Source organism: Aquila chrysaetos, chromosome 5 (assembly GCF_900496995.4).
Source record: "Aquila chrysaetos chrysaetos chromosome 5, bAquChr1.4, whole genome shotgun sequence".
Classification (NCBI taxonomy): Eukaryota; Metazoa; Chordata; class Aves; order Accipitriformes; family Accipitridae; genus Aquila; species Aquila chrysaetos.
Genome location: NC_044008.1, coordinates 46,378,651 through 46,391,559, shown reverse-complemented (window position 1 = coordinate 46,391,559; position 12,909 = coordinate 46,378,651). Strand labels below are relative to the sequence as shown.

The following is a 12,909-nucleotide window of genomic DNA, read 5'->3' as shown; positions in this document are numbered from 1 at the left end:
GATCTGAGGACTTCTCCTACTCTCTTAGTGGCTGGGATTTCTGTAACAGATTGCCCTTTTTGAACAGCAACAGAAAGACAACTTCTTACAGAAAAAAATAAAATTCTGTAAAATCAGAATCCAAAAACGATATTTTTGAAAAAAATTAAGATGTGCTGAGAGATCATTTAGCTTCCTGATAGGCAGAAAGCAGGGGAAAATTTGTACCCATGCCTAGGGAAAAAAAAAAAAAAATATTCAGGCCTGAAGAGGCATTTCCAAAGATTTTCCTCTTTAAAGAAGCACCAAACCCCCCCCCCAAAACCCTAACCTCAAAAAGTTACAGTTCAGAGTCAATATTTACCCAGATCTCAGGTTATATTTCAGGTCAATTTCCAGGTTCCCTGAAGATGAAGATACATAAGGCAACTAAACCATTCCTTCATTGGAGCCTGGCATACAAATCAACCAGAATGGACTGACTGCAAACTGGATGGAAATCTTTGGGTGTGGCAGACATACTAAAGGTATCCCTCCAACACTGCCATATCTTTCTTCTGTAGTAAAACACAGAAAGCTAGATTTTTGCACTAAGCATATCTTCTGAACACCATGACCCAGTAGTGTACGTACAGTTAAAAAAGAATTGTCTTGGATCTTCAAACTAGTTATGAAGTTCAGAGATATTGTTAGACTGTGTGGAGAAAAGAAAAGACATTACCTCCAACTTAGCTTCTCTCTCTCTAATGGAGATTTCGGTCTTTAACCTAGTGGACAATGAATTAAGATTCAATGTTTTAAAATACTGTGTGGTTAAAATAGAAATAAGGATGAAGATACTTACAGTAAGAATGCAACTTGGTAATCTGAAATCAATTTTTAAAGTTGATACTTATCTTGAGCTTAAACATACTTCAGAGTTCCAAAGTACATTTCAGAATTTTAAAGTGTTTTATTTGGTATACAGAAATTGTAAGATAAAATTGTTTCATGTAACCTGTTCCAGTTATCTCACCTCATGAAAACCAGGAAGCAGCAGTCTTAAGATCGTTAGCAATACTTTTATTCTAGAGCTTACTGCAATCCTGCATAAGGAATAATCTCCTCATCACAAAGGCCTTTTAAACCATGACTGCAGTATTTAAGAACCAAAATGCTCAATTAAGTGCATAAAGCTACATTATGACCCAGCAAAAGCATTCTGCAAAACAAGATCAGTTTTCTTTTCATTGTCTACCATAACCCAAATACCAGAACACAGCTGTAGTTTACTTTTTAGGGCAACTGTAAAACATTGCAGCTGACCTCCAACTACTACTTGGAAGAGATACTTCCTCAAAATACCTTCACAGGCATAGTCCATACATTAGATGAGCTATAAATTATTTAAATTTATTGACTTTTAAAACCACATTAATTAAACAGCTTATCACATCATCACTAAAATTGATTTTCTGTGTTCATATAAGAAAATGCTATCGCAGAGATAGCAAGAAGTATGTCTCCTACAAAACCTTGTGAAGTCATCAGTTCTAATATAAAATCTAACCTTTCTAAGGTTTCCTATTAAAAAAAAAAGAAAAACTGAACAAAACCCTCAAAACTGCTTATGCCTGTATCTTCTTTGTTGATCGTGCATTAAAGGCAAATTTAATCTGCTGAAGTATGGTGCTGTCTCTGTTATATTTAAATAATGTTATTAATCATAAATTGATTCATGACCTCAGCGAATCTTAATGGTTGTCTACAAGGTATAAAACACTTCACAGAAGAAACAGCTTTACCAAATTAAATTTTATGAAAAATGTATACTAGTATTAGATTGGTATCTACCACATGTATTTTCCTAATTTAATCCAAGAAAGCAGTGCTAAAACCAGACCTTTTAACGAATTTTAGCACATACTTTCAGCACACCATAAACACCTTGTAACACGAATATTACACTAGCAGCTAACCAACAGCTTGGACTGTAGCATAAATACCCATTTACAACTATTTTAATCATTACATCTTAATTTGCAATAAAAGATGGCAAAATAACTACAAAAAAAAGGATTGTTTTAAAATAACATTGCTATGATAGAATGTAACAATGCTCATTCTAATTAACAGTAAGAAAAATGATCAGGGTAAATCAAATGACAGCACATTTTTTGGGTCAGGGACTTGAAATACTCTTAAGTATTTAATCATGAGTAGCAATACCAGTAAAAGATGATGCAGCACCTAATATTTAGCTTAGCTTCACTACTTCCATGATTTTTCTGCAGGAACTTAAGCAAATATGTTGGAAATAGTAATTTGTCTAAAACCAGTCACTCTTGAAAGAGCAGAACAATTTAGACACAAATAAATCAGATATTGTATATCCAAGAACAAAACATTCTGTTGTTCTTGCCTGAATAAATGTAAGTTTTGCCACCAAAATAAATGGGTATCAATTGGATCCAATATCTGTAGATTGTTTTAAACACATTATAAACATTATTTTACATGATCAAATTCTGACAGATTTCTGTCGTCATGTTTTATAGCTTATAAAAAAAGATTCAGACTGACTAGTTTATGCTGTTTCGGAAGTGAACAGGGTTTATAACAAAGATGTGGTTATCAGAAAATGTTAATATGGTTTATCTTGGATTCCTGGCATATATTCTCAACTTAATTCTGTTTAGGAATAGTTTTTAAAAAGTAGTTCCTTCTAGTTTGTAATTAGCAGAATTTTCATAAATAGATACTAAACCATAGAAAACTATTGCCTTGTGATGTTCCCAACACTTTTAGAATATAAGAAATCTTAAATCCAATAGTTCTCAAACAGCAACAAAGGCAACGTACTTTCTTACATCTGTGGAGCTACAGCGTTTCTGGAAAGAACATTATGAAAATAAAACAAAGATCGTGACAATCTCCGGTAAGTACAGCCTGCTGGTCCGCAATTTCAAGCAATTTTGAAATCTCTCTAGAAATCTCCAAAGATTCTTTATTCTACATAAAAATAAACTTCTAGTCAAGAACAAGGAAAAAATGCCCCTTAATTGTCAATTCCTTAAAAAAAAGGCCCCCAAAATGTAGCAGCTGAGCACAAAATTTCAGCTTGATTGAGATACTCAATAGAATGGATTGGCCATGAAACCAGAGAGACTCAGAATAAAAGCCAGGTAAGTAAGAACATTAATTTAGACACCTTAAAGTCTAAATTCAGGTTGATCTGAAACTTTATTTGATACATGAGGAGTCACCTAGGACTAATGGAAGAGATTTGGAGTCAGTGAAACACGTAGACTTTAAAATGCACAGTCCAAGCATGGATGGAAGTATTCTTACTTCTGAAATTCATGCAGTCTCATTGCTTCCCCTGCTCTCACATATTAAAATCATGTATATTTGCACACACACACAGAGCTCAAATCATGACCAAGGGTCTTCCCAGCGATTTGTCATGTTTTCTTTCAACCAAAGAGTTACTGCCACAGCTTCTTTGGGTAAGTACTGAAACTCAGCTGGAATCTTTTCCCAACCATCCCTTTTTTGTCCACCCCTAACCAAAAGTAACTTTTTCTAGGACGAGTGTACCTTCAAGAATTTCTAGAAAACAACTTTGTTATTTAAGTGGCCCAAGGTACATTCCAGCCACTCACCTGAACCATACCCAGCATTATAAATATAAATTTATTTTACAATGAAAAGCACAGAAAGGTTTTTTTTGTTTTTTTTTTTTAAGAACTCCAGCTTTTAGCAGAAATTCCCCATTTTGAAAGATATACTCTAAGTAGAGCCAATGATTCATAGAGCACAATTCTCCCCCAAATATCTCATTGTATGAGCATTTACTGGGAAGGTACATGTGAATGCGTAGTTAGAGAAGAAAAAGCTGCTTCTATGCTATGGTGTTTTACACTGTTAACAACTGAATGGGAAAGGAAAGACGGTGACATTTATGTTACTTGACCCTGTCTCCAGTTTCTCACCTGTAAAATGGGGTTAGCAATGAAAACAGCTACATAAAAACTTAGTATCATTATCATGAGTAGTGAAGTGTTATGCACAAAGCTGCACAGTTACAAACATATAACGCAATAACAGAAACAAACATTTGCTTTCTTGTCAGAAAGACTTTCAAAACAAAGGTAATACAGAATTTGCTAATCAAGCAAGGTTGCTCTGCAACTACATGTCTTTTAAGAACCCATAATGCAGTGACACTCAACATCCTAAAAATAACAAAAAAGAGACAGGTTAAGGTACATACAAATGAAATCTTAATTCTTTGACCATAAGCTAAACTGGTTATACCATGCATATTCATGCTCTGTCCTTGCAGATGTGGTCCAATATTTTGCATTATTCATGTAACTTTGTTGGGACCATCAGGGATATTTAATATCGAGTCAGGCAGGTTTACTTGCATGGTTTAGTACTGGTTTTATGTTATGAGTTTTCCACATGAGTAACTTTTCTGAAATCCTCACACAAATGGAAACAGGATGCCACAATGCCAATTGTTTCTACATGAACTATTTACACAAAGCTGGCAAATCTGTATGCAGCTTACAAGCTTTTTAACTGCAAGTCTGAAACTTAAAAAATTTCCGTAGCAAAGCTGTAAAAGAACCAAATGATAATATTCCAAATGAACATTCAAAAGAGGTATAATTCACATAATTTCAAATTGAAGTATCAATCTAGTGTAATTTCTGGGAAATTCTTAGAGAACATTTCTAAAAGCCATGAAAATCTGCAATCATATTCCAGTTTTGTTGTTGCCAGAAACCTGAACGAAAGTGAAATATCACAGATTCAACTTCCTCTGAAATGCAACAGCATGTTCACAATGAAAACACAAACCCACTATGCTTTTTTGAATGCTGCTGTGTCAAAACAGAAATAAGTCCTGCAAGAAAAACCTGTAGTAGGTAACCAATGCTTGAAGTTGAACAGCAGCATTCAAGATGGAACACAGCTTCTGTCAGAAGAAAAAAAAGTAGCAAAAAGAACAACGAGGCTTTAGAGTACTGAGTAAGCGTGCAGATGCTCAATCACAAAATATGCATAAGAGACAATGGATGACAGAATCCTTGCCATTATTAGCAATACCACAGTGGTTGCAGAAGCTCACTATCACCAAAACTGTTACTGTTTGAATACTAAAAGTGAAGAGGACAAAAATACCAGTAAAAACGGATTAATCTCAGAGAATTTGATTATGCAGAAAAAGGAAGTGCTGCAAATCAAGAATAGCTTGCATTCATCGAAAATAATCTCTTATAACTAGGAGGTTATAACAGTGACTGATCTCAGAGTAAGATTAGCTCTATCTATTAGGTTGCTTGGAAGCTAGTAAATAAGAGATCCAACCAAGACACATATCCACTGTAAGCAGGAGGTTGAGTTTGGAGGAACACTAGATGTTCATCATGACAAAGGGAAAGCTCATCATATATCCAGACAACCTGTTGATGGATAAACCTGCCATAGATAATCTAGAACTAAAGATGAAGTCAGAAGCAGTGAAATCAAAAGCAGCAGATGTCTCAGCAGCTTGAGTAGAGCATCCTTGAAGATGAGAGATGATACCAAAAGAACAAGGTGTGAATGAACTGTAGCTGCTCCACCCTCAGAATCAAGGCTCAATAAATGTATCTGCTTCCATCACATGGTTTCCTCCTACAGTATTTAGGAGCAAAAAGAAGCTTAGCTACCAGAGCAAAGCAGCTAATAAATTCCTTTGGCCAAGACTCAGTTTATGCAGTTATATGCGACAGAAGTAATTCAAAGCATATTTTGCCACTATATACTGTAAAGTCATTGGCAGACAAAAATGCAACTTACTTGAATATTAAATAGATCACGACTTGCACGTTTTAGTGAACACCCAAAGAGAGTGACAAAGCCCTTTAGTTTCAGAAGCTAGGATCAAGTTCAGAACAAAATGGGCTTTGATGTCAACACATATATGTCATCATTTACATACTACTCTAGCTTGGGATGATATTGATAGACTTGAGCAGCAAAGAAACACTGCAAATGAGCAGCAAAGAAACACTGCATCACATAAGTGAAACTCCTGGTAAGCCTCTCTTCAAAGGAGTATAGCCCCCAAAAAGCTGCAAGTCAATGCTGCAAAGCAGAGAACATTATCACAGAAGGGCCTTTGCCAGACTACAATATTGGGAGAAAAGACCAGACCTGCTGCCTAAAAGATGCAAGAAGAGAATACCACAGCTTCAATGCATGAAGAAAAAGGAAAAGGTCTGGTCAGATCCTTGTTCGCTTACATACCAAAATAATCCCAAGCTGGACTGGGTTCAATTTTCTGGTCCACAATGATGTGTCAGTGAGCCAAGGCAGTATAGGATACCTGCTCACTTTCAACTCCCCTGCAACAAAAATGTCTGCTGTCAGTTCATTTAAAAATATGTTAATTGTTGCGCAAAGCAGAGAGTTGAGCATTAGAAGAGTACTAGCATAGTTATCAAGCCTTATTCCCTCAGCACAAGGTGGATCACTAAACAAACAATGCGACTTTATGTAGAGTAACAATTTAAAAAGCAATTCCTGCTGGAACATCTCCAGCTAGGTTATCTGTATTACTAATGGCAGGATTCTGGTCCAAAGACAGTCTCATCAACACTACACAGAGCTCATCGAACATGTCTGGTCATTAGCAATAAAGATGAGTTTTACAACACATACAGACAGTTTGATATATAATAAAAGATACCAAAAGATACCATCTGAGAGATGCAAGAGAAGATCCAAAAGCATTCAAGATTGTAACTGTGAGTCATTGTTTCTGACGATGAAGTGATTCTGGAGAGCCCCATAAACAAGTCATACCTCATTGAATTATAGGTCAAAGAATAGAAAGAAACATTCATAGATCATTGAGAAACTACATAGCAAAAGTTATGAATATTGTCTGCCAGCTCCTCTTCTTCCAAAGCAAACCACAGAGTACCATGAAGAACCATCCCACAAAAAGATGAACATTTTTGTGTGCACTCTGTACTGCAAATAATGAATTAAAAAATCTACTACACAGGTATACTCATGCTCTTAGGTTCAGCAAAGATATAGAATCATAGAATTGTTTAGGTTGGAAAAGACCTTTAAGATCATCGAGTCCAACCATTAACCTAGTGCTGCCAAGTCCACTACTAAACCATGTCCCTAAACACCACAGCTACACATCTTTTAAACACCTCCAGGGATGGTGACTCAACCACTTCCCTGGTCACCCTGTTCCAATGATTGACAACCCCTTTGGTGAAGAAATTTTTCCTAATATCCAACCTAAACCGTCCCTGGTGCAACTTGAGGCCGTTTCCTCTTGCCCTATCACTTGTCAGAGAATTAGTATATGGAATGGGACGAGATTTACTGAAATTAATGAAGTCTATGAGCATGACAGTTTCAAAAAGCACCATCACAGACTATATCACCTCATGTAGTACCAGTAACTAATCTTTGGCCAACATCAGAGCTCTCAGAAATAATGGCTATCTGCATCTGTCCTAATCTAACAGTTTGCAGAAACAAACCTGCACATATTCTTGACTCCAAATCTTTTCAGTGCTCACCCATCTGGTTCTAAGTAATACATACTTTGTATATCCAACATTCTTAAATATTTTCATATGACATTTCTGTAATACATTCAAGACAACAAGATCCTTGTGCAGTACTGACAACAGCCTGCCACAACTGTATCTCATTCCCCAGCATTCAATACATTCATAACCTTTCCTTACATATAGCTCAGCAAGTATTAATTTCCAACACCTAATTCCAGCTCCAAGTAGAAAAGCTAAGGTTTTCACACGTATCACAGCTCAACACTTTATTTTTCCATTGTTTGAGTTTCACTGAAATCTTAACTGTTAAAGGACACAAACCACCCTGGATTAATGAAGGCAATATAGCTCACCCTCCTAGATGACTCTTTCCAGTATTTTGAAATTTCTATTGAAATTGGACATTTTTTTAAATGGCTTTTTGGAATGCTTTCCCAAATTAACTTCCTTCTGTTAATTCCTGCCAGAATATCTTCAATTCTTCTAAATAATGTCTATTAGTCATCCCATCAGACCACCAGTTTTATTCAACTGTATCACATGCTAAACAGTTACTAATAGAGGTTTGAAGTTTATAGCATATATTTTGCTCTACTATTACTCATAGCCAAAGAAAAGTATTTCTATGTTTGGGTCAGATGACAGATTATTCCAGTACCCCCTCTTACTGGCCACTTTACGGAAACTAAGAAAGAAAATACTTAATAGTTATGAAATAACCTATTGGGGATATTTCCAACACTCAGTGAAGGCTGATTTATGCTTAGAGGCCTAAGAACTTCTTGCTCTGCTGGAAAAGTTCTCATCATGCAGAAGAATGTCTAATGCCTTTTAGAATCCTGTGATGGGCTAGATGGACTCAATGACATCTTGCTGTTGAATCAGGGTTAAACTATTTTCTTCCATCTTCTAAAATACCTTTCTTTACAGTCTAATTGACATTTTTGTTCCTGTGTTCTGAAATGGTTTAGAGGGAACTCGAATGTTTGATTCAACTGACACACCTCTGAACCTTCAATTAAGGCATAAGTAGGCTCACAAGCTACACTGTAAAGCCTCAGGTACTGTTCCAGGATAATCAAGGATGGCTTGGCACATCTGATTCTTCTAAGGTTAAAAAAACCCCAAGCTAACCCTGCAACACATCTCCACAATACTGCAGGTTCTTTTTCAAATCCTTAAAAAAACTGAAAGCCAAAATCCTCATATTATTTTTTCTTCAGAAGTCAGAATTAAGAAGTTAATACAAACCAGTAGACCTTTGTCATATAAATAACATAATTTTGAAAATAATTTCTGAATATTTATAAAAGATTAAGACTTAATTTGTCCTACTTCAATAAAGGTCACTTTTTTTTTTTGTATTCATATTAATATTACGTAAAGAACACAAACCGCTCATTTAATAAAGATAGTATTAAAAGCAAGTTGAAATAACAGTCTCACTATGTCTAGACTTAGAAGTCAGGATTGAGAAGTTCTAATACTGCAAGAATTAATGTCTCTTTGGCCAAACTTAAAAACTTGGTTTTGATTTTGGCTGCAGTAGGTAATCATTTTATCTCCTCATTTTTGTAATTGTGGATGTGGTAAGAGCAAAAGGCACTAGTAAAGTAAGGGTCTATGTTCATCTATACATTTCTAATCCTATGAAATCCAGAAGAAAGCCAAGTTCAAAGTGCAAATTTTGCCCATTTGTCACTACATTAATAGAAATAAACATTGAGCAGTAAAACAAAAACTTACTCAGACACTTGTTCAGCAGTTGGGATATCTACAGAAACTGAAAATAAAAATAAAGGATTTAATTAAAAATATTTTAAAATGTGGAAATACAGAAGTACTCACTTTCAAATTGAAGTACAGAGAAATAATGATAATGCAACTGAAAAAAGGACTGCAATAACACAGAGACATCCACATGTAAGTATTCATATATTTATACTATATAAAAAAGACACTCTATGTACTCACCTTTCTCTATAATAACTTGACAAGTATGAGTGTGGCTTTCACTCAGATGTGTGGCCATGCTATCTAAGCCAGAAACATCAGTCAGGAAATCACAGTTAAGACACACTACAGTCACACCTCTAGAGAAGAGAAAGTAAAAAGGAAGTATAAATACAGCATGACTGTGAAAAAAGTTTTCTTAACTTACAGCAACTGGTCAGACTATAAAAAAATAAATAAAATTTCCTGCAACTTTAGATGAGATGACCCACAAAACCATGTTCTTACATTTTATACTGCAACTGGCAGTCCCTGTCAATGACCAGGGCATCTCCATGCTGGATGTAGTACAAAGAACACCACTTTAGACAGAAACTTAATCTGTAAAGCATGAGTTTCTCAGTTTTGGTGGGTTTTGTTTCTTTCTTTTTTTTTGTTTCCCCTCATCCCCTCCCCATTTTGCACATTATGAATAATTGCAAAATAAAGAAATAGAAATATTTTTTTAAAACTGCTCAGAGTTAAGAAAGAATTGATTAAATGTGGGCAAATAACAAATATATGTCACTGAACAGAACACTGCTAGTGGAAGAGCTAATGTTTTTATTTCCCTGCTCTTTCGAGATTGTGGAAGCTTAGAAATTCAAGAGGGTCTAATCTCATTTAACTAATCAGTTCACTATCAGAAAGTAGAAACATAATGATGTAATTGAAAAAAGCCAAATTACCGTAGCTCTTCTGAATGCTTCTTATAGATCCAAAATCTTTTACTTGGACGAGCACTGTGAAAACTAAATATAACAAAAAATTACCACTTACACTGGGTTTTTTTAGTACATTATTCCACATATCCCCTACGTTGTACGTGGCACTGCAATTTGCTTACGACAAGGCATGAAAATAGAAGACTCCACTACTGACCTGCATTATTCTAAAACATTAAATTGCTGAAAGTCTACAGGCTTGTGAATCTCAGCTCTAGTTTAAAACACTGGCTCTCTTGTAAGTAATGAGTTTGGGAGGGGCAAGGCTTAACTTGGTCAGCACAGTCCTGCAAGAACATAGTTACATTGCTTTCATCAGCAGTTTAACTCTTGAAGCACCATGGCTGTAGCTATACAGTGCTCCACAAAGGAAGTGAAGCTTTGCTGAACTCACCCTTCCTAAAGGGATGGCTTTAAATGAGGTAAATCAAATTCTCAGACCATCTGTAAGTTATCTCATATACAGGCTAAGTATGTGCCAACACTGCACTCCCATACGAAACAAGTGAGCAGCTCAGTACAGGGGCTGCTACCGGAGAAACACCCTCCAACAGCCTTCCTCCTCACCAGCCCTTGCTCCTTACATGAACCCAAAAAAGGTGGTTTTTGGATGACGATAGGTGCTGCAAGGGGTCAAAGCAGGGGAAGCATTAGCACATCAAGGACACAAAGGACAAAAGACTGGCTATTTTACTGCATGGTTGAATTTGACAACACCCAGAACATGGGCAACAACTCTCCCCTCTGGAAGTAAACTTTCTCTTGTACAATCAGAATTAAGCACATTATTTTCTATTATTTTTTTAGAGCATGCAACCAATAGGTTATAGGCATAGAAGCATGTAAACTATTTCAGCCTAGGACTTACATAAGCATTGAAATTAATATGAACAGGTCAACATATAAAATATAAACAAAAACTTGTAAAGACGTAGGTCATAAATTCAAGAATTCTAGCACTCAAAAATGCCAAGGCATTTTATATATACATGTATTTAAAAAGACAACTGCATTTCTGTATTGTTCAGGGCGCAGGATTAACAAGTAGGTTTTCAAAATTTTGTTTTACTGTCACTGCTACGTGTTCTGTGTCTAATTATTGCACAGTATAATTCCATTGCTCTGAAAACCAACACATTTGTTTTCTCAACAGGCTTTTTTACAGCTGTCATCACTAATACCCTACACTGCCTCACAATCAGTGACAAATGTCCTGCAAAATGAGACATTATTTTTACAGATGACCAGAAGTAGTATAAGAAAAAGTATCCACTTTAGTATGCTATTTGAGACATCCTTTACGTGATATTCTGAGCACAGATTTCATTAGCAATAGCTGTGGCCGTATGCATTTAGCACTTGTAAAATCAGATGAGGTATTCATTCTGAAACCCAGAGAACATGCAACAATTAGTCATTATTTGTTAAGTCTCGCTGAAACAATTATGGAAGATCCCATAGAAACTCTGAAGCACAAGACAGAACACTGCCTGAACCACTGGATTTTTAAAGCAGAACAAGAACATGGGGTTTAGATCCTCATTACAAAGTAGAAATCCAACCTTACACACTTCCATGCCAGTCCTATGATCCAGTTCAAAATTCAGCTAAAAGAAACACTTAACACACCTCATATGAATTTAGGAAGTATTTGATAACCCAGTGAAAATTTCAAGGAGTTCTTACCTCATCATGTGATTCACATAGGCTTTGCTACAGCTAGTGTTGTATCTGCATAAGCTACAGTGGACATAAGCAGGAAAATGGCTTGCAAAATCTTTTATTTCCGAGTAACACTCAATGCATTTGTGAGCTCCCAGACGATACCTAACAGTAATATGAAAAAGTTAATATCAACACTTTAAGATGAGATAACTATTTCAAACTTCTTGCTTTAAGTCAGTAGCAAGCTTGCCTACATTAGGGAAAAAATGAGGAACTTAAAAATCTATCAGTTAAATACTTATTATAGGTTATGTTAGCACATATGAAGAAAACTTCATTTTTTTTCTTCAATTATTCTGTCATTATGACGTCAAAAAAGTGAAAGTTAATGTAAGCATCTGTTATTGGCCGCTCCTGGAAACAAGATACTGCAGTAGATGAGAACCTCGACTTCAGCTGCTGCTGTTGTCTCTATGTACTTGAGAAAGATTTCAAAGAAATGCTTCATGCACCACAATGCAGAGAAAAAGCCTTTGGTTTTCCTGTCCTCCCTGGTATTATCCACAGGCTTTGAAATACCTACAAAGCAAGAATGTAACCCTGCTCTTCCCCAATTTTGCTTGCTGGTTTTGGATGTCTCAGAGAGCTACACACTGTGAGTGTTAGCACCTTATCGGAAGGGAGACATCTACAATCATTTGACAAAGAAAACTGCTAACTCATCTTAGCCAATGGAATTATATTCTAGTCTATAAAACATCCATTAAATTATCAATATAAGGATAGCAAACCCCAGTAAATCATAAATATAAGGACAGCATTCTCCCAACAGCTTGCTTTTACTTTCTTGATTTTTTTTTTTTGGTAGCTCCCCAAATTAAGGTCCTAGGACATTTAAATAATGGGTTCAAATAAAACCCTTAAAAAAAATTGAAGGAGGAAAATACTTTTCCCTCCATAAGAAAACT

General features: G+C 35.7%; 1 protein-coding gene across 12 annotated transcripts in view; it reads right to left on the bottom strand.

Moving 5' to 3' along the window:
• ZNF280D (zinc finger protein 280D) overlaps positions 1 to 12,909 on the bottom strand; it is a 52,730-nt gene that overhangs the window by 8,838 nt on the left and 30,983 nt on the right. For 6 of the 12 annotated variants that reach the window (XM_030016084.2, XM_030016088.2, XM_030016085.2 and 3 more), the window contains 4 exons: positions 11,963 to 12,103; positions 10,241 to 10,303; positions 9,534 to 9,652; positions 9,306 to 9,342 (listed from right to left, as the gene is read on the bottom strand). In XM_030016084.2, coding sequence (XP_029871944.1) covers positions 9,306 to 9,342; positions 9,534 to 9,652; positions 10,241 to 10,303; positions 11,963 to 12,103 — 360 coding nt within the window. The other 6 variants (XR_003923652.2, XM_030016090.2, XM_041123961.1 and 3 more) reach the window with 4 other exon arrangements.